Below are 20,868 nucleotides of genomic sequence, written 5' to 3' on the forward strand. Positions count from 1 at the left end.
TGTCAGCACTCACCTCTATGAACATAAATTTATGCAAATATCTACTACTCAGAAATCTCCTACAATTTGAAGGTGTTTAACTACAAGAGTGTAAGAAATCCTTTGACGACCATAAAATATGTTCCACCAAGACTAACAACAGCAAAACGTAGATAGCTCACGCTAATCTCTTAAAAGCACAGAATATAGGAAAGCGAAGTTGGCAGCAGCATGCTCTTTACCTGAAGTGCAAGGATTCTGCAGCTAGCAGAGCCAAAATCAGAAACTGTCAATGAGTGGCAATATAACTTTGCTCAGGCACAAACTGCAATGATCATCACGTGACATCTTTTTTCACAGTTAATTTGTTCCTTTATGGTCATTTATGGCCTTAAATATTTACTTGAAAAACTTCTCAGAACTGGAGAACTATAACCTTAACAGTACTTAAGGAAGCCTTTATGATTGTCCAGTTAGATCTCTACACATTGTACTAAATAAGAATAGTACTACAACATACAGAACCAAAAAACACCAAAGGGAAAACAAACAAACACAAGCAATACAAGAGTCTGAAAAGAACATACCTGTGTTTTAAGCTCTCCCAAATAAGCTCTGAATAGTTTTTCAGAGTTGTTTATCATGTCACTGGGCTGGACCTCTCCCAAAACTCCCAAAAGCTCATAGATCTTCTCCAGTACTAGGAAGTAATTTGTTATTATTAATTACTGAAATAATTTCTACTGCAGTTCCTATGTAACTTGCAACCATAAGACAACCATCCCTGAGGATTTTACTTTGTGATTAGCATGTGGGAAAAACATATATACTGCATACATATATGTCTGCATACTATGATGTGAGATGCACTCTTATCTCATATTAATAAATGTATTCTTTTTTTAAAACATGGCTTAGAAAAATGATTAATAAAGGCCATATCCACTGAAGAAGCATTTACCAATAATTCAAGTTTGCTGCTGGCCTTGAGGTTATGTCAAGTCTTATAAATACCACCAGGGTGAAGGCCAACATCTAGCAGAAGTTACCAAGCTTGAGTTCAGCCTAACTGGGTTCCATGCAGACACAGCAACTTTCCTAAGGGCAGGATCCGTCAAGCCAAAATGTTAGCTGGAACTAGCCAAGAACATCAGACATGTTCAGACAGTTCATATTCAAGAACATCAGACGTGTTCAGACAGTTCATATTAGTAATCTTAATATTCTAAAAAAAATATATAATTAGGCAAGGCAGGAAATGATAAACTCCGGAATTAAACTAAAGCTGCAGCTTTGTGGAAAAAAAAAAATGCTAGGGCTGGAATAAGGTTATGACAAGCTTTAGCAATCAAGCTGGGGTTTACACAAACTTTGACAGGTATTTGACAGCCTGGAATTTACTCTGCTGTTGATAAGAGCACCCACTGTTGGGACTGGGACTACTCTTAAAGCTCATATTATACACACACATAACCTGTAAGTTATAAAGCAGGTAGAGGAGTAACTTTTAAGCTTTAGATACACCAGGTTAACACTGAATCTAGATAAAAAAATAAATCTAACAGCCTAACCAAGGTAAGTTGGTTTATACCAAGAAAGCTGTAAATACTGTCAGGATTTAGGCATTCAGAGACTAGTTACAACAGATTAGGCATACAAAACACTCTTTTACATCAACTATGCTAAAATGCTGTATAGATTGCCACCCCTGAATTCAAATATATAATTGTTCCCACATGTTAGCTTATACACATACACAGATCTGCTAAGAAACATTAACTGCATGATCATGATCAGAAGACCTGAACAAACTTTACTAGCTTTAAGACTTGACAGCTACCATTTCTAAACACACTTGCTACGGTAATACCAATTACACTTTCTGTGGGTAATAATCAAACAAAACCAGAGTAAATAAAACAAAGGACACTGACAGAAAAACTAAAACCTACCTGTATCAGAAACTCTACTTCTTACTGCAAGCTCCCCATAAAATTTATTAAAGATCTCCCCAACTTTCATTTCTTCCATATGACGGGAATGTCGTAAATTTTGGAGCAACTAGAATAAATAAGAAACAAAACTGCTGCTGCACACAGTAACAAGCCTTCTGAAAGAGGCCTTCCTCCACACCTTTCACATACTGTGTCTAATCTATTTTAACAGGATATGTGAGATATACTTTTTTTTTTTTTTTTTAAGTATACAAGTGGAAAAATTCTCCTTAAAGAACTATAATAAACTGGGAAGAAAATCCACCACTGCCTTCAAAGCAACTGTGTCTTGCAGTATCAGATGAAGGACTAACACATTGACATCTGAGCAACCTACTGTAGGAATACCAAAGACAACCTGTCATTAAGACCTAACTTCTATTAACATCTAATATTACACTATCAATATTCTCTTGCTACTGTGGCCTACAGATTTTCTACTCGATAAAACACGATTATAGCAACACAACAGATTTTTCTAGGAAAAAGAGATTATAAACTACATTTTACCTTTATCAGAAGTTCCAGGGCTGGAATTTTGCATTTTGCTGCCCTTTCTTTTGTATAAACGCTAACACAGGTTTGCTAGAGAGGAAAGGAAAAAGAGATTATGATGCTTGTAAGTACAGAAACATTAAAAGATAACGATGTATTTACCTGCACCTTTGAAGTTTCTGATCCTAACACACTCAAGGTTTTAAAAAAGACTGTAACAATAGAAATAGTAATACTGAGAGGGGTCTCTCTGACAGCGTTGCAGCAGCATCTGCCACAATAACAAATCCAGGCTCAAGCAAAGAAGGGACAGTTTCTGGAAGGAAAGGCACACCTGGCAAGTTTTCTGCCTGCAACCCACCATTCCTTGCATGCTGCAAGAATAACTTAGCAGGAGAAATTTTACAGAATCGATTATTTGGAAGTAACCATCGCCGAGAGAAGCAGTTAGAGATTACGTGTGTGTGGACGTGCACTTGTTACAGGTGTGAAAGCCAAGGCAGGGATTTACGGGATGCAGACCGGAGATTACAACGAGCAGGTTCGGTACCCGAGCCCGCCACTTGCAAGGGGGCAGCCCCCTGCCAGCCGCCCACCTTGAGGCTGCAGGCGTAGGGATGCGCCCTGTCGCCGACCTTCTCCAGGAAGACGCACAGGAACCTCAGCGCCTCCTCCCTGCACTCCCGGAACTGAAACGAGAGCGATGGGGAGCGGGGGGCTCCGGGGCACCCGAATTTAGGGCGGGGCCCCCGCAGCCCCCCCCCCCCCCCCCCCCCCCCCCCCCCCCGAGCCCACCTACCTCCTCGGCGCCCAGCGACCTGTAGACGAAGGCGGGCAAGCCCTGCTCCGCCGAGAGCACCAGGGACACGTGCAGCGCTGCGGGGAGAGGGGACAGGGGGACGCGGGCTCAGGGTCAGCACTCAGCGTTACGGACGCGGTGCCGGTGGCGCAGCGCCCCCCCCTCCCCTCCCCTCCCCCTCCCGCCCCCCCGTACCCTGCGCGGCGCCGGGCGGGCAGGCCAGGCAGGCCTCGGCCAGGGCGCGGAGCAGGCCGCAGGCGCGCAGCGCGGCGCCGGGGGGGTCGGCGTGGCGCAGGCAGCCCTGCAGCTCCCACAGGGTGCCCGGCACGACGCCCGCCATGCCGCGAGGCGCGGACCAACGCGGAGCAAGGGGGGGGAGGCGGGGGGGGGCGGTGGCGCCCCCCTGCGGGGAATGGGCTGTCCCAGCCGCCCCGCCCCTCTGCCGGACTGGCAACGGGCGGTCCCCGCTCTGTTTTGCCGCGAAATTCGGCCGAGAGTGGGAGGTTCCATTGCGAGCCGGAGGGAGGGTGCGCCGTTCCCGAGGTCGTCTACCACTCGTCAGGACGACGGGCGGCCCGCAGCGTAACGCTATCCCTCGGATACCCCCCAAATATCCCACCGCTGTGATCCTGGGGGCTGCGGATCTCCCCCCCTCCCCTTCTTCCCACCACGCTCCCCGCGGCCCCCCCCGTCCCGCCTCCGATGGGAGATCCCGCCGCGCCGCGCGCTCCCATTGGGCAGAAAGCGCGCGAGACGGGGAGCACGTGACTCAGCCGGCGCGGGACGCCTTCGGTCTGCGGGGGTACCGGGGAGCAGGGGGCGGCCGCTGCCGTTTTGTGCCGGGGGTCCTACTCCGGCTCGCCCTGTCGCGACAGCCATGTCGTCGCCCGCCTCCACGCCCAGCCGCCGGCGCGGCAAGCGCGGCCGGAGCAGCAACCCCTCGACCCGTGAGTGCTCTGAGGGGACGGGGAGCGGGGACGGGGCGCTCCCGGTAGCGGTTTAACGGCCGTTGTGTCGCAGCGCAAGACGCCCGCTCGCCGCCGTCCCAGAAGCGCCGCCCGGACGACTCGGCCTCCCCCGGGGACCTGCAGCCGCTGCCCACCTCGCCGCCCGCCGACGCCCGCAGCCCCGGCGCCGCCGACGCGCTCTTCTCCAGCCCGCCGCAGTTCCGCCACTCGGGTACTCGCGGCCCCTCGGCGCGGCTCGGTCGCGATCTGAGACCTCGATGGTCCTAACCTAGCCCCTCTCTTCGTAGCCATTCCTCTCGACTTCGACATCAGCTCCCCGCTGACGTACGGCACGCCCAGCTCCAGGGTGGAAGGCACCCCGCGCAGCGGCGTCCGCGGGACCCCGGTGAGGCAGAGGCCGGACCTGGGCTCTGCCCGTAAAGCCAGACAAGTCGACCTACACTCAGATGGGGTATGTTGGACACCTCAAACTTCCTGTCCAGCTACTTCTTTTTAGCCCAGCTGCTCGTATTTCCACATGCTTAACTTCTCTCCCTGCAGCCAGCTGAGGATTTGGTAGCCAGTGAGCAATCTCTTGGACAAAAGCTCGTTATCTGGGGAACAGATGTGAACGTAACCTCATGCAAAGAAAAATTCCAGGTAGGTGAACAGCTCCTTCTTTTCCTTTTTCAATTGAAAAGCTAGTTTGTTTTGCACACAGTAAGTCTGATACAAAGTAGAGGTGCGTACTACTAAATTCTATACATCTTTCCCTGTCATTTTGGATATCCAGAGGTTTCTTCAGCGTTTCATTGATCCACTGGCTAAAGAGGATGAAGACATTGGCTTGGATCTTAATGAACCACGCTACATGCAGCGCCTTGAAGAGGTACTTGTAACATAGCAAAATGTAGCGCTTTTTTTTTTTTTTTGGCATTACCTGCTAGCGAGCTGAAGATTTCTTTTCAAATATTTTGCAGATTAATATGGTCGGGGAACCATTTCTGAATGTAAATTGTGATCATCTAAGAGCATTTGATGAAAATCTTTACAGACAACTGATCTGCTATCCTCAGGTGAAGTAGTATGCTTGATTTCTGGCTTTTAAGAGGCCTTTTTATATTTCCAGCTTTAAATATTTTTGTTTAAATGCAATGCGCAATTTTTATGTTCAGTGTAACGTCTGTGTTCGTATTCAATTTCTTCATTTTAATGCCTTATTTCATAGTAGTTAAAACTTTGGTTTTACATCTTACTGTGGGTCTGTTGTAAATGTAAAATTAGGTGGTAAACTGCAATGTCCTGAGTTTGTACCTTTTTCGTTTGCTTTTGCAATGCTCAAATAACTAAACCTGATCTAAACAGTGAATTGCCTGTTACGTAGGAAATGCTTAGCTGGTACAACTTTTTTCTTATCGTTCCTGGCTGATCAGCAACACTTAAAGTGCTTTATGCAAAAATAATTCATCCTGTGAGGTTTGTGTTTTGTTTGGGTGTGATGTGGGGTGTTGTTGTTGTTGTTTTTTTCTTTTCTTTGTTTTGTTTGTTTTCTTTTTGTTTTAAACTTCTAAGCGTAAATGTTTCTAACAATTCTATACAGGAAGTCATCCCAACATTTGATATGGCTGCAAATGAGATATTTTTTGATCGTTACCCTGATTCAATATTAGAACATCAAATTCAAGTACGGCCATATAATGCATTGAAGACTAGGAATATGAGAAGTCTAAATCCTGAAGGTAAACTTTTGATGCCATGTTAAAAAACAATGTGAAGGATTTATATAAACCTATTGAATGTTAACACAGAATTTGTATGACGGCTGTATAAAACTGGATGTCTGGTACATTCAGACCCATGTCTTCTAGTTTGTTGTCTAGTTCTTGTCTGTTTTGGAAGTAAGTGCTATAGAGCCCAAATGCTGAGTAACATCCATAAAGGAAATTTTTCTGACATGAACTACCCACGTTCTTAGTTCTGCAAGTGCAGAAGACTTTTTTGTATGAATGCTCATGTGAATTAGTATACTTGTACTGCACAGTTAAAGCTATTTCTGTTTTGGCTTGGATATAATACTGGTACCTAGCCAAACGTCTACTTTCCACCTAAAAACTAATATAATGTGGAATTTGGAAGGTTATTTTAAAGACTGTGATGCAATGACGTAAATATCTGTATTTTGTAGATATTGATCAACTTATCACCATCAGTGGTATGGTCATCAGAAGCTCCCAGTTAATTCCTGAGATGCAAGAAGCGTTCTTTAAGTGCCAGGTTTGCGCTTTCACCACAAGAGTAGAAATTGATCGCGGCAGGATTGCTGAACCATCAGTATGCAAGCACTGTAACACAACGCACAGTATGGCCCTGATTCACAACAGATCCATGTTCTCTGACAAACAGATGGTATGTTGCACTTTGAGTGTGGCTAAAATTCAGCGTGTTTCTTCAGACTGAAGGTTTGAAAAAGAGCAAAACGTTTTTCTCCCTTTTCACATGTGGAATGTATTAGTGAAAGTATAGTCCATACTTTGGAGAAGACATGCACTGAAAGGATGAAATGAAGTATGTATGTATATCTAAATGTTTCCAAATGGAAGCCCCTTTACATGTGGTATGCCCATTTCCATCTCAACTGGATGAGCATCGTCCATAAACAGCACTTTAGCCATACCCATAATAATGAACAGAATTTTAATTTTCACCGTATCTTTTTATTACCAATCAGTTTTGCTGTTTGTAGATGTTTTGCTCATGAGCAACATTCCTGATTCAAAATCACGCAGAAGACTCTGATAATACAAGATCCTGTTGAATGCCTTGTGGACAGTGTTTTCCTTTTTTGAAACTAAACTTCAGTGTGTTCTATTTTTGCTAGATCAAACTGCAGGAGTCTCCTGAAGATATGCCAGCTGGGCAGACGCCTCATACGGTGGCACTGTTCGCTCACAATGACCTTGTTGATAAAGTTCAACCAGGCGATAGAGTTAATGTCACAGGTAAAATCTGGCTTGAGTATTTGCATCCTCCTTCACTCAATCTTAACATTTTAATCTGAGTATGCCTGACAGTTGAATACTTCATAGGATGAATAATGTGCATCCAAAAAATTCCATGAAATGGAAATATAGCCTAACTTGCATAGTATTACCTCCATATGCTTGTTCGTAGCTTTATATCTGCTGCATATAAAATGGCTATGCAGCAGCCTGCCTTCTTTCCAGATGTTTGTGTGTCCCCTGCAGCCATAACCTGCCACCTTCGGCTGGGTTTTCAGGTTATTTGTGAGGCTTCACTCAAAATTAAATTGGCTAAGGGAACCATGAGTGGGATGCAATTCCAAACACTTTGGATGAGTCATTTCATCCAGATAGCGTAGGTCTACAGGCAGATACACCTGCAGGAGTGATCTGTGGAGAAGGAGAATGTGCTGAATGGGACGTGATGGGATGCACCCACAAGTGCTGAGGGAGCTGGCCAGTGTCTTTGTAAGACCATCCAATTATTTTTGAAAGATCATGGTGACTGGGGAAGATTCATTAGGACTGAAATCAGGCCAGTGTCACTGCTGTGGCAAGGGTGAGGACCTGGGGAACTACAAGGCCAACCAACCTCATCTTGACCCCTAGGAAGGTGATAGAAGAGGTTTAGAGATGCCTTTCTGGATTATGTATGAAGGACAAGGAAGTGACTTGAAGTAGTCAGCATGAATTTACAGTGGATACCAACCTTCTGCGACGAGGTGACCGGAGCAGTGGATGTAGTTTGTGCTTGACTTTAGCAAGGCTTTCATCATTATCTCCCATAACAGCATCACAGGCAACCTGATGAAGTATGGGTTAGGTAAGTGGGCGGTGAGCTGGATTAAAATCTGGCTGAGCTGCGAGCCTCATAGGGTTGTGATGAGCATCACAAGTCCAGCTGGATGCCTGTCACCACACTGCAAGCGTAGCCGAGGACCAAAATGAGGGCCAAGTGCTGTTAGAAATCTTCAGTAATGACCTGGATGGTGGTGTGATGGAGCACAGCCTCAGTAAATCTGCAAAAAAATGAAAGGAAGCAGTGTTTGATGTATCAGATGATTGTTTTGCCATTCAGCCAACAGCTTCCTGGGATACATTTAAGAGTATTTCCTGCAGGTCAAGGGAAGTGATCCTTCCCCTCTGTCCAGCACTGGTGGGGCCACACCTGGAGCACCATCTCCCTGATGCAAGGGAGAAATGGTCATGCTGGTGTGAACCCAGTGAAAGGCCGTGATTTTTGAGAATTGGAGCCTCTGTCAAATGAGGAAAGGCTGAGTGAGATAGCTGGGACTGTTCAGCCTGGAGAAGGCTCGGGGTATCTTACTATGTGTTTATGGTTACCTGGTGGGAGGGAGTCATAGAGCTAGAGCCAGGCTCTTCTCAGTGGTGCCCAGTGACAATGCATAAGGAAATGGGCACTTTTTTTTTTTTGTTCCCTCCAAGAAATTTTAATAGAACGTGAGGAGAGAGGTGTGTGGTTTTTTTTTTTTTAATGTGTGTATCTTCAAGCAATCTCTAGAGGTCCCTTCTGACCTTGATGATTCTGTGCTGCTGAGAATGTTGATGAGGAGGCAGCATCTTAAATAGTGTCTGCTGTCAGGAGAATGGTAACATAGAATAAGTCTTGTGATATTTCAACTGTGTTTTTTTTTTTTTATTAAAAAAAAACAACAACAACATACTGCTTTAAAACAACTGCCATGTTACCAGCAGTTATAGATGCACTATAAGCCTATTACTAAATTTGGCACTTACCGAAAAGGGGGAATTACTGACTTCAGACTTGTTTAGCAGCAGGCCTTTCAAAAGCATCAAGACTTAAATTTTCTTTTTTCAAAAATGCTTAAATATTTCCTTGTTCAGAATGCTTCTGAAATGAATGCTAAAACATATATCTGCAAAACAGGTTATAGATGACTTACGTATCTTCTGTCAGCTTCCAGGTGACTTAGTGGTACTGGGAAGTAAACTGATTCAAGTATTTAGTCTGTTTTGAAGAGCTTTACTTTGCAAAGGAAAAATGTAAAATTTTCAGTTTGGTGGTTTTTATGTTTCTTTATATCTTGTATCTATATCTACAGTATCTTTATATCTAATGCTGTCATTAATTGTATTCAGGTATCTACAGGGCAGTCCCAATTCGAGTTAATCCGAGGGTCAGCGTTGTAAAATCTGTCTATAAAACCCACATTGATGTCATACACTATCGCAAGACTGATGCAAAACGCCTGCATGGTGTTGATGAGGAAACAGAGCAAAAAATGTTTACAGAGGAACGTGTGGAAATTCTAAAAGAGCTTTCTAAAAAAGCAGACATATATGAAAGACTTTCTTCAGCATTGGCCCCAAGTATCTACGAGCATGAAGATATCAAAAAGGTAAACTAAATTCTGTATTTGTCTAGTAAATTGTTATTTATGTGCAAGTACATTTGTAATTATTTGCTATAGAAATGAGGCTTCAAAATGTGAAAACAAACAAAACCCCTGGATCTTGAGCAGTCTTACCACTTGAGCAGTCTTAAAAAAGGATGGAGTTGCTTCATAAGGGTATCACTGTTTTCATGGTGTTCAGGACTTAATTTGAGGGAAGATGTTTAAAAGGTAGAAGGGCATCAGAACTGGGAAAATAAACTACTGCCAATAGTGGGTCTCAAAGCCACGTTAGACACTGGAACAATCCTCTTTAAAAAAAAACTTGTATATTTTTCTTCACAGACTTGTGTATTGTCATAATTCACAGGTTGCTGAAGTGGCTAGAAGTTGAGTTTAAAGCCATGCAATGATGAAATTGAAACGGAAATGGAAACACTGTCTCTCATTATTTATTTCCTCACCAAACTAATATGGCACATCGGGTGTAAGCAGGTGGAGTTGAGGAAAGCTAGGGACTCTCTAACAAGGGACGTTCTTCAGGTTTAGACCAAAATGTGTTCACAACATCATCCCAAACTTCTGTCATTAATACTTGAAAGTGCCTGAAATCCACATGCATTGGAGTGCTAATATTCTATATTGAGGACCTTGAGGAAAATATAATGGGTCAAATCATGCTTCTTTTAGCTACTGAATAGGTTTTACTAACCTCTGGAAGTTGTCCTAAGTAGGAACAGAACTAATACGAATAGCTCACTCCATGCTTGTGCTACAAGGTTTCTTCTGTGCTGTAAGAAGTTGTGTAGAAACTTTCCATGAAGTAGTGTACAGTTTTCCTCCTTTTTTTCCTTCCTTTTTCCAGCTGCCAAATACTTGTCAATAAAAAGAAGCGATAGTCAATGACTTCTTAGTGTATATATATGCTGCTGAAGAAAATATTTTAAAAACAAAACAAACAAACAAACAAAAAACGCCTAGGAAATACCAGATTTTCAAGCTGATAAATCTGGGGGGAGGGAACAATCCTCTCTGGTAATTCTAGCTAACTCATAAAACTGGAAGTATATGTTTCACTACTTTCAAAATACTGGAATTAAGTTGCTTTTATTTCTTTACTAAAACTTCAATCACTGGCTTTCTTCAGAAGTATACAGGAGGAATTATTGGTACATAACAAGGTGTTTAGGGTTTTTATTTCTTTGTGATGAGCACGTAAAGAACTTTTATTTTGGTCATTTTGTGAACACAGTAGTTTTTCTTGAAAGAAAGTAATGCTTGGTTTGTTTTGAAAAAAAAACAAAACAAAACAAAAAAAAAAACGGTACAAACAGCAATTTTTCCATGCTAAGAAAGAGGTGGTAATACTGTGGTCGTAGATTAAACATAGCCTCATGGTAAACAGTAGTCTGTTCTGGCTTTTCTGTTGTCATCAGAACTAGTTACCAAATTTTGATTACATAAATTTTGGAATAGATAAGGAAAGAATTGAAACTTCAGTTAGAAGCTGTGATATGCTTGTAATTAATTGGAATTGAGGCTGTCTGTAAAGAACAAACCCTTTTTAGACTTCTAAAGTTTCCAGTGTCATTTTTCATGTCCCAGTTAACTTTATTGGTTTCAGTTTATTAGACGGTTCAGTTCAGTGGTTAGATTGGCTGTGCTAACTATACACGAGTTTGTTTTGACTAAAGAGGTTTTTTTATTTTTTTACTAGGGCATTCTGCTTCAGCTTTTTGGGGGGTCAAGAAAGGATTTCACTCACACGGGAAGAGGCAACTTCCGTGCTGAGATCAACATTCTTCTCTGTGGTGATCCTGGTACTAGTAAATCACAGCTGCTCCAGTATGTGTATAACCTGGTTCCTCGAGGCCAGTATACATCCGGGAAAGGCTCAAGTGCAGTTGGTCTTACTGCGTATGTGATGAAGGATCCAGAAACTCGACAACTGGTTCTTCAAACAGGCGCTCTAGTACTTAGTGACAATGGCATTTGCTGCATTGATGAGTTTGATAAAATGAATGAAAGCACAAGATCAGTTCTGCATGAAGTAATGGAACAGCAGACTCTATCCATTGCAAAGGTAAGTGTCTGATCAATTCCAGGTTCTTTGCTCTAAGCATGGTGTCTGCTAAGCAGCTAAAACCCTAAAGTTACCCGAACAACGGTTCGTACTTTTCTGATGTCAGTGGATCAATCCTAAATTATGTAACATATCTCACTTACATAAGAACGTGGCTTTCATAGCATAAACTGTATTATTTCCAGATGCTTTTCTTCTTGCTTTACTCTAAAAGGCTTTTGCAATAGAATTTTTGATTACGGAACCCATGCAATACTACTGGTGATATCTTGAAGTTTCTGGTTTCACAACTGCTTTTCATTTTGACAGGCTGGAATTATTTGTCAATTGAATGCTCGTACATCTATCCTAGCAGCAGCTAACCCTATAGAATCACAATGGAATCCAAAAAAGACTACTATTGAAAACATCCAGCTTCCTCATACACTGTTATCAAGGTACTGAACTCTTCCTTGCATGTCTCATTTTTGAAATGTTATACTTCCTTCTGTGAAACTGATTCAGTATGGTAGAATCACAATTATAGCTTCTGTGTGAGTGAACACTGCCTTCTAGTACACACATTTTGATCTTGAACAGATTATCTGATGAGATCTGTAGGATTTCTTCATTTACTTCTGTTTTTTATTGTTGTTTTTCCCCTTGTCTCATGATCACCTCCTAAAAGAGCTATCCTGAAACTTAGTGGTTGATGGCTTGAACAAAAACCCAGGATGTTTTTCTTAGACCCACAGAAGTTTGAAATGAAACACTGATGATGAGAGAATTTGCACTGGATGTGGTAGACTCTAAAGCTCTGTGCCTGTTTATTTTTATTCTGTGATATTCAGTCAGGAGGGAGCGGTGCTAGCCTTTTTTGGATTACTGCTTTAGCAGTAATTTTGTTCTTTCCTTGCATAAAACAAGGAAACAAAAAGAAACAAACCATCAGCCTTGAACATGGGGAACTGAATTTCACAGAGCATCTCATCTTCGAAGTTTCAAGTACATATGTTGACAGCAAATCCAAACCATGACATTCTGAATTTCAGAGTCGTAGAAAAAATATCTTTCAGTCTAATAGAACATACAGTAACTCCTGACTCTACTTGTGAAGTGAAAAACCATAAACCTTACTTTAAATTGCAAGAAAGTATATATGTTAAGTATTGGATTCTTATCTCTTCCAGATTTGACTTGATTTTTTTAATGTTGGATCCACGTGACGAAGCCTATGATAGGCGTCTTGCTCGCCATTTGGTTTCGCTGTACTATCAAAGTGAAGAGAAGATGGAGGAGGAATACATGGATATGGCAGTACTGAGGGATTACATTGCCTATGCTCGTTGTTACATAAATCCCAGGTTAAGTGAAGAAGCAAGCCAGGCCCTTATTGAGGTAAAGTAATTGCTGTTAAGAATGTTTCAAATCTTCACTGACTTCTCAAAAAAGGCAAAATCCCCTAGTATGTGTGCTTCCTGTTTATATACAACTTTTCTGTAAGACCTATCAAAAAATCACAAGGATTTAAAAGGAAGGAGGGTTTAGTATAGAAGTCATTCTGTGCTCTAATCCTTAGCTTACTTTCAGATGTGTTGGCTTGATTCTATGACATAAAAGCATAAAATTCTACTGAAATGAAGTAACTTGTCAGCATAGATGCCTACAATATTATGTAGGACTCCTCCGAAGGTTTTTCAAGCGATTCAAAACTGTTCGTTATCGTGGTTCAGTTGCTTTATCAGGAAAAGATGTATCTATGCAGTTATTCTGCATTGTGCAGGAACTGTGCAGGTTCACAAGAAAAATACCGCTTGGAACGACTCTCTGTGGTTGCTGAGAGTCTGAGATAACAGGTGGGGGGTGAAAGGGACTCTGAAAATAAGGGCAATAGCAGGATTTACTGAACTAGTTAATGCCTGTCTCCTTTTCAGGCATATGTGGACATGAGGAAGATTGGCAGTGGCAGGGGAATGGTTTCTGCATATCCTCGACAACTTGAGTCTCTGATCCGACTGGCAGAAGCACATGCTAAAGTACGCTTTTCTGAGAAAGTCGAAACAATTGATGTAGAAGAAGCAAAACGCCTCCATCGGGAAGCTCTGAAGCAGTCTGCTACTGATCCAAGGACTGGCATTGTGGACATATCCATTCTCACTACAGGTCTGTGGTTTTGCAGTGATAAAGCTGGGATGTTACTGGGCTTTTGTCATTTGAAAATGTAACAATCTGTCCTCCTTAGTTTATTTCTAAAAGCTGTTTACTTCCTTGTTTTAAGGAATGAGTGCAACAGCTCGTAAGCGGAAAGAGGAGTTGGCTCAAGCCTTGAGGAAGCTTATCCAGTCAAAGGGTAAAACACCAGCTTTGAAATACCAACAGCTCTTTGAGGATCTCCGAGCACAGTCTGACATTGTAAGTTTTCTGCTTTGTTTTTTGCATTTTAATTAATTTAAAAGCATGGTGTTTTTGCAAATCAACATCAATTTGTCTTCAAATCACATTATGGAGGAAAAGTGAGACCGTAACCTTTTAATTAATATAACTGGAAAACCAGTTCCACTGCATGAGGTCCGATTTCTGAATCTTTGCCACTTCAGAAGCTAAGAAAGAAAACAGCTTTGGGGTTCCACACCAGACAGCCAGATTTCAAATTAAAGAATAAAATAAAATTTGCAGGTGTAAGGCGGGAAAACCTAGTAAGAAAAGTGGCAGGAATTAAGCTATTTTTGTTGTCCTTTTTCCCCTCCATCTTTACTTGATTTATCCCTTCTCTTTAAGGCTGTCACTAAGGAAATGTTTGAGGAAGCACTTCGTGCCTTGGCTGATGATGACTTCCTGACTGTGACTGGAAAAACTGTTAGATTGCTGTAAGTTAGTCTTCCCTTGCAAGCCACTTGTAACAGCTTTTATTTCACCTTATTTACTATATTGCTAGCCTGCAAGATCTTCAAGATTTGGGACTATCATTTGCTATAAGAAGTGCCACTCAATCTCTTGTGCTGATAGTAATAATCATTACGAAGGTCTTAAACTCCCTAGCTGAATGACGCTATTTACATTTGAGCAAATGTAATTGCCGTGGTTTTTTTTTTTTTTAGAACACGCTAACAATACTATTTGTATTTCAAAATGAATTGTAAAAATTCAACATAAATGACTCTGATATATGAAACTTGACTTTGCTGTCATCTGAAATAAAGTTATTTGATTTTAAAGTGTTTTTAGCATTCACTTCAAATGAAAATAAATATATACTGTGATGAGCACAATTTTGTAATTGCTTGGAAGATTTCTGAGAGCATGAAAGAAGTTGTTTGTCAGTATGCTTTGTCACCCCCAAGGTAAAAAAGGCAGGTAACTTTTACTTGAAGCTAAGTGTTTTTACTGCAATCTTAAATATAACTGGATAAATTAAGATACCCCTCTTTGTTGCAATACCATGTAATAAGTCTTGAAAGAAACGAGCTTCCAGTGGTGCATGACTGGAGAATCTTCCCCAATTATACCCAGGTTTAGTAATAAATGCCCTCAGCCATTGCTTGGCACTAACTGCTACAATTTAAACAGTTGAGCTAGCAGAAGAGTTCCTTAGTTCACTGCAGTGCAGACAGCACTGGGCTTACCTCAGCTGCTTACTCAGCTATTTCAGTCTAAAGATTGAAATAAGGGAACGTACAGTGCAGGAGTACTCTGTGCCACTGCTTCCAACAGCCATGAAGTGAATATACCTCATTTGTAAAAGGGGGCAACTTACAACATGTTTTTTCTTGCCTACTCGTTTATTATATAAGCAAGATAGTGTTTGCTTAACTGTAACTGAGCTTTCTGTGATTCATTTTGAATGCAAGGGAGGCGCTTTACTTCTGTCCAAGAGTTTAAAAATACATTAGAAACACGAGTAATAAAATTCCAAACTGCCTTAAAGGCTGGAATGAGATTCTCTAATGGCACTTGTTTTATGGGATCTTTTCTTCTCTGCCATTTTATTAGGTATGTATTTTGTTTATAAAGTAACCATCTTGTGACCTCTTCTTTCCTTTCCCTGCTGTAACAAACCTTTATTTCAATTACCATTTATGAGAGACTGGTACAATTGTAAGCAATTATCTTTCACTTAACTTTTGAAAGCTATCAGTTGCATACTTTTTCCATGGACGTTACTTGGCCTGTGAAATAATTCCTCAGTTTACAAGCCTTTCTCACCTGCTATTCCACTCTCATAGTTTTACCAAGGCTACCCTTTCTATTTGGTACCTCCATTTGTCAGATGAAACAACACTATGAAATTTTATTAATTATGCTTCTTAATTTTTAAGACTTTGTCTTAAGAAAATGCACAAAGCCCAAGGATTCAAACCTAGTGATACATGTGGCTACAGCATCAACATTCCTTAAGTTAAAATTGTTTGTCAGTATGGAAACTACTACTGTTGAACATAGATTGATCTGTTTACCCTCTGTTTCTCAATGTAAACTAAATTGTATATCTGTAAAATCAAGGGTTCCAGGAAATTGAAGAAAGTTTTGTTTGTAAATTAGATTTTAGCTCCTTTCCAATTTAAGATGACTACTTACATTTGTATTAAAAAGAAACACCAAAAACATTATTCTGTTTAGTGTTCGCAGTGTCACTTACAGAATAATCCCACTAGGTGGCTCTTACATCTTTTACACAGTAATCGATGACTTGTTTTCCAACAGTGTTTTTTTTGTGTGTTTGCTTGTTTTGTTGTTGTTTTTTGATTATCAAGGAGTACAAGTGCCACTTGTGGTTAGGTGGATATAGAATGGTAATGCTTGTAAGTAGTCTTGCTTAGTGAAAAACAGATTAGATCTTAATCCATAAAAGATCTTAAACACCCATACACTAATGTGAAATGTACAGAGAGCAAAAGGAAGATCTAAGTAACTTACTTAGCAGATTTGAGAATATTTTCCTTACTCTGTGTGATAGTTTCAAACTCTATGCGTGTCCTAATTTCCTGCTTTATTTACCCTGTGCTGTTAGTTTTAACTAAACTTATTTAAACCCAAGTCAGTTGAAGTTTCAGTGAAGTCTGATCAGGGAGACATTCATTACATTCATAACATCAGAAACAACAGAGAAGAAAGGCATTAAAGTCTTTGTACATTCTACAAAAGACATGATAAAAAGTTACATTCCTACTAGCAGAAATTTTTGTAATAAATGACGACCTCTAAAAGTGACTTGAGCGGTCTGCTACCTTGTCTAACATTATAAAGAAAAGCTGCTGGTTAAGTGAAATGCAACAGTAAACTTCTATTTTTCTAGCACACAATGCAATCACCAGTTATCCTAGGGGGGTGAAACTAACATATGATAGAGTGAGAAATGTCATTTGCTACCACTGTTACTGGCTTCAAAGGTACGCTTCATTTCTCTGCGATGAAATTTGATTTGAAAGTGACTTGAATCCTAATCATGACCAATTTTGTTAAGCACTTCAGTAGGAGCAGATGGTGTGAAGTCCTAGGCGAGGGTGATCTGTCAGGATTATCCTCTGCCCATCACACCTCAGATGACGTATTCCTTAAGACCATGTTCTAAGTCATCTTCATCAAAGCTTCATTCTTATTTTTGGTAGTCACTCTGGAATTCCAGTTTTATCTTCCTAGAAGGAACTACAGCTTCCAGGATTGTTTCTGGAAAAGAAGAAATTGTACTGAAGGTTGCATGTTGAACAGCTGGTTAGGAAAACAGTTCTGTTCCACTCATGGAGTATGTTTCTGTAGTCATTATCTTAGAGCTGCTGTGTAACTTATCATCTGGATACAGCACTACGGACTGAAGAAAGTAAGCATTTTGCAGTTGTTTGTTACTGACTCTGCAAGACCACACATAGTCTTGAAAAAAACGCATGCATAGTTCACTTAAAAAGCATGAGATTCATCATCCATTAGGTAAACTGACAGTCAATATGGAAGCTGTATCCAATCCTCAGTTTTTATGGCTGCTTTATAACAACATTTAAATTCAAGCTGGTGTTAGGCTGAATGATTTAATGCTCAAAACCAAAAAGCTATTTAATTGAAGTTGTAAGGTTTCAGGAGTACAGCTTGTCTATAGACTAACTAAACCCAGGCTCCCATTGTAACTGGCATCTGTGGACTCCAAATTGATAAGGAAAACAGTGTTGTATTTGCTAGTGTGAAACATATTTTTAAAATAGTCATAAAATCTGAGCAGGGGGCTTATTTAAATAATTATTTAATGTTTTGTTGAACCCTAAAGCACTCCCTCAGTGTCCTGTATTTTGATCACAGAGAAAACATTCGCTTGGTTTGATCCACGACTCTTGTTCACGTCCCACCTCTCAACCAGATGGGGTAAGAGCAGGTTTGGATAGCTTTTTGCCTAAATTTGAGCACCTTTTCTAATGAAGAGCAGAGTTTCCAATTACTGTATTAAGAGGAAATCTTAGAAGGGAACCACTGCAATATAGCCATCGCCTGTTACGAGATCTTTGCTACATCTTCAGGCTAAATTATTTCCTTTATAAACCTGATTATAAAACCCATGTTTTTGTTGTGGTTCTGTGGTCCAATTCTTTCATAAGTATTGTCATACAAATCCTTTTCCTAGTATAAAGCAGGCTTTTACTAGCACAACTTCTTGTTAACGGATCAGAGTTGCAACATGTTTAGTTAACACCTTTGTGAGTCCTTGCTAGGATGCAAAAGCCAGTGTTTGAACAAAGCAAAGGCCAGATGGAAGGTGAGAAGTGGCCGGGGAGAACACACCGTCACACTTATACAGTAGATACAGTCACATCCCAGACTGCTGTCAGAATAATGGCATTTAGTAGGACAATTCTGGGGATCTTGTCTACTATGATTGGTACGTGCTTTTAGGAACACCCAAGAGTTCAAGTAGAATGATAAGTTTTCAGCCTAAGGAGACGCATCAAGAAATAGAATAACAAGTGTTTTCCTAGTTGCACGTTATTTCCTTCCTCAGCCATGAATGGACAGAAGATGTGAAGAAATTAGCAGGACTTTCTGCACACCATACGGTGCTTACTTAACACTCTGACACAGCAGATTTAGCTCACTGATATCTAAAAAGCTGTGCAGCTGCTTCTGGAAGGCTCAGGGGCAAGTGCAACACAAAGAAAACCTCTGGATAAGGATCAGAAGGAACTAATAAGGTGTTAGAAGTCAGTCAATCAAAGAGATGTTTGAGGTTGTCACTGAAGCTCTAATACAAGTGTGGCAGGCACTAGCCTCTTCTAAAAGCAGCTCTGAAAAAAAAGGAGAGAGAAAGCTAAGAATTTTAGGTTGATTATAACCTGCACAAAGGCCATAGCTACAAGACAGCAGCTGCAGCGTGTTTTGTAGGACACAGGCCTGTGGTAAGATTGGTGACAATTTTTACAATTACACTTGAATTGACTCCCTGATCCAGCTCACACTGCAGCTTCACAAAAGCCTTAAAGGAAAAGAAGATGCTGTGTTTCTGGGTTGGCACTAGAATTGGCAGCTGGGGAAGAACAAACGTTCTTAAACTACTAACCCTGCCAAGATCCACTGTCCGATGAAACCATATCCTTGCTGGACAGGCGGAGAAGAGATGTTGATTCAGGTCTCTAACTTTCATTCATCCAGTGTTTTTCATCAAGCCTGTAAGAACTTAATATTGCAGAATTCTGTCTGTCTGCCAAATTTGACTTGAACTGTCCAGGTAGAGTTGAGAGTTACGATAGAAAACCGATATAGACAGTTATATAAGCTTGATTTTGTTAGCAGTGCACGCTGAAGGAGGAAAGAAGGAATTCAGTTTTGCTCTGATTAAAACAAAATTAGCATTTAACTGAAATAATTACATATTTTGTTTTAGTAGCTTCTAATTCTGTTTGACAAAACACTGGAGAATGCGGGCATCGATCCCGCTACCTCTCGCATGCTAAGCGAGCGCTCTACCATTTGAGCTAATTCCCCCACTTTTTATCATTAATAGGGAACATAGAACCTCGAGCATCAGAGTATATGGAACTGCAAATTTTAAATACATTTAGTTGTTTTTTTTTTCCTCTGTTGCACTGGTCTCTCCATAAATGAAAACACAATCAACTGCAATTTTGCAACAAGTTTATAAAATCAAATCTTTAATATTTCATTTAAGCATTTCCAAACAAAGTGCTAAAAAAACAAGATAACACGGAAAAAACATGTTTTCCAGGTGTATAAGATTAAAAAAAAAATCTATTGCTTGCAGTTCTTGGGAGGAGTTGCTTTCTGGCATTTTACATGCTCCCCCCCACCAACTCGGTAAGTCAATTTCTATTCATATATTTTAAAAATATGAGTAATTATTTAAATTTAATTAGTGAATTCCTTACTTGGCATTTGAGAAGTAAACACGAGCATCTAAGAAGTAATGGTTTATCTCACTTCAAAACTCCTATTCAATACACTAAAATGTCTGTAGTTAACTGGTTTCTCCCACCACAAACAAAACATGACACTGGAGAATGCGGGCATCGATCCCGCTACCTCTCGCATGCTAAGCGAGCGCTCTACCATTTGAGCTAATTCCCCCCCCACCATGCAATTTTTACCCTGCAACCACAGATTTTAGTGGTCACAAATACAAACAGCCTCTTCAGTGACTGCTCCTTTATCCCCAAGGCAGCTGTTGAGAGCTCTTACTACCATTTGACCTTAAGCTTGTCTATTTTCTCCCCCAGCTCTGAGATGTCAGGGATGATTAAGGAAGCACAATACAAAAGAAATACAGAACTTTAGGGCAAGTGAGGTGGCTTCTGCTTCTGTGAAGGGCAGAGCAGGAAGCAAAGTAAGGAAGATTATATTCCTTGGAATAACTGATATCTTGCTAGACAATAATTAACAAAAAATGCACTCCATGTCAATGGCTCAAACCCAAAGGTTAAGTCAGTAATATTAAAGAGTATATTTATGGAGTAAAACAAAATGAGTGAAATAGTTATTATGATGGGAAACTGCAGAAAACATTACTGCACCTTGCAGGACACATTTACATATGTTCATACTTCTGAGTATAGAACACTGCACGCTCGTGTAATATTCATGCCAGATCTACCATCATGAAAACGGTTTTATCTCCAGTAACGGTAAAACATACATACCACTTTTTGCTTCACTCAGCTGTAGATGCATGTTCCTTCTCCCTGTAATGTTCACTCTATAAGGGTTAT

At 40.8% G+C, this 20,868-nt stretch overlaps 2 protein-coding genes and 2 non-coding genes across 4 annotated transcripts in view; 1 reads left to right on the top strand and 3 right to left on the bottom strand.

Moving 5' to 3' along the window:
- Positions 1 to 3,720, bottom strand: part of PRKDC (protein kinase, DNA-activated, catalytic subunit) — a 78,543-nt gene extending 74,823 nt beyond the window's left edge. The window contains exons 1-6 of the mRNA XM_035553164.2: positions 3,463 to 3,720; positions 3,268 to 3,344; positions 3,065 to 3,157; positions 2,484 to 2,558; positions 1,932 to 2,040; positions 567 to 679 (exon numbers count right to left, since the gene is read on the bottom strand). Of these exons, the coding sequence (XP_035409057.1) occupies positions 567 to 679; positions 1,932 to 2,040; positions 2,484 to 2,558; positions 3,065 to 3,157; positions 3,268 to 3,344; positions 3,463 to 3,607 (612 nt within the window). The 5' untranslated portion in view covers positions 3,608 to 3,720. The remainder of the gene's footprint in view (positions 1 to 566; positions 680 to 1,931; positions 2,041 to 2,483; positions 2,559 to 3,064; positions 3,158 to 3,267; positions 3,345 to 3,462) is intronic.
- On the top strand, positions 3,696 to 14,891 carry MCM4 (minichromosome maintenance complex component 4). Its single transcript, XM_035553159.2, has 16 exons — positions 3,696 to 4,214; positions 4,288 to 4,446; positions 4,523 to 4,686; positions 4,776 to 4,874; positions 5,008 to 5,103; positions 5,195 to 5,290; positions 5,815 to 5,953; positions 6,400 to 6,620; positions 7,093 to 7,213; positions 9,356 to 9,615; positions 11,327 to 11,692; positions 12,002 to 12,129; positions 12,862 to 13,069; positions 13,606 to 13,834; positions 13,950 to 14,083; positions 14,450 to 14,891. Exons 1-16 carry the CDS (start codon positions 4,145 to 4,147, stop codon positions 14,540 to 14,542), a joined length of 2,583 nt encoding a protein of 860 aa, XP_035409052.1. The 5' UTR covers positions 3,696 to 4,144; the 3' UTR covers positions 14,543 to 14,891.
- Positions 14,892 to 19,557: 4,666 nt separating this feature from the next.
- Positions 19,558 to 19,630, bottom strand: TRNAA-AGC (transfer RNA alanine (anticodon AGC)). The gene has a single exon. It is a non-coding gene; the product is annotated as a tRNA-Ala (tRNA).
- A 527-nt stretch (positions 19,631 to 20,157) lies between these two features.
- TRNAA-AGC (transfer RNA alanine (anticodon AGC)) lies at positions 20,158 to 20,230 on the bottom strand. Its single transcript has one exon. It is a non-coding gene; the product is annotated as a tRNA-Ala (tRNA).
- Between the last annotated feature and the right edge of the window lie 638 nt (positions 20,231 to 20,868).

This window comes from Cygnus atratus, chromosome 2 (assembly GCF_013377495.2).
Source record: "Cygnus atratus isolate AKBS03 ecotype Queensland, Australia chromosome 2, CAtr_DNAZoo_HiC_assembly, whole genome shotgun sequence".
NCBI lineage: Eukaryota > Metazoa > Chordata > Aves > Anseriformes > Anatidae > Cygnus > Cygnus atratus.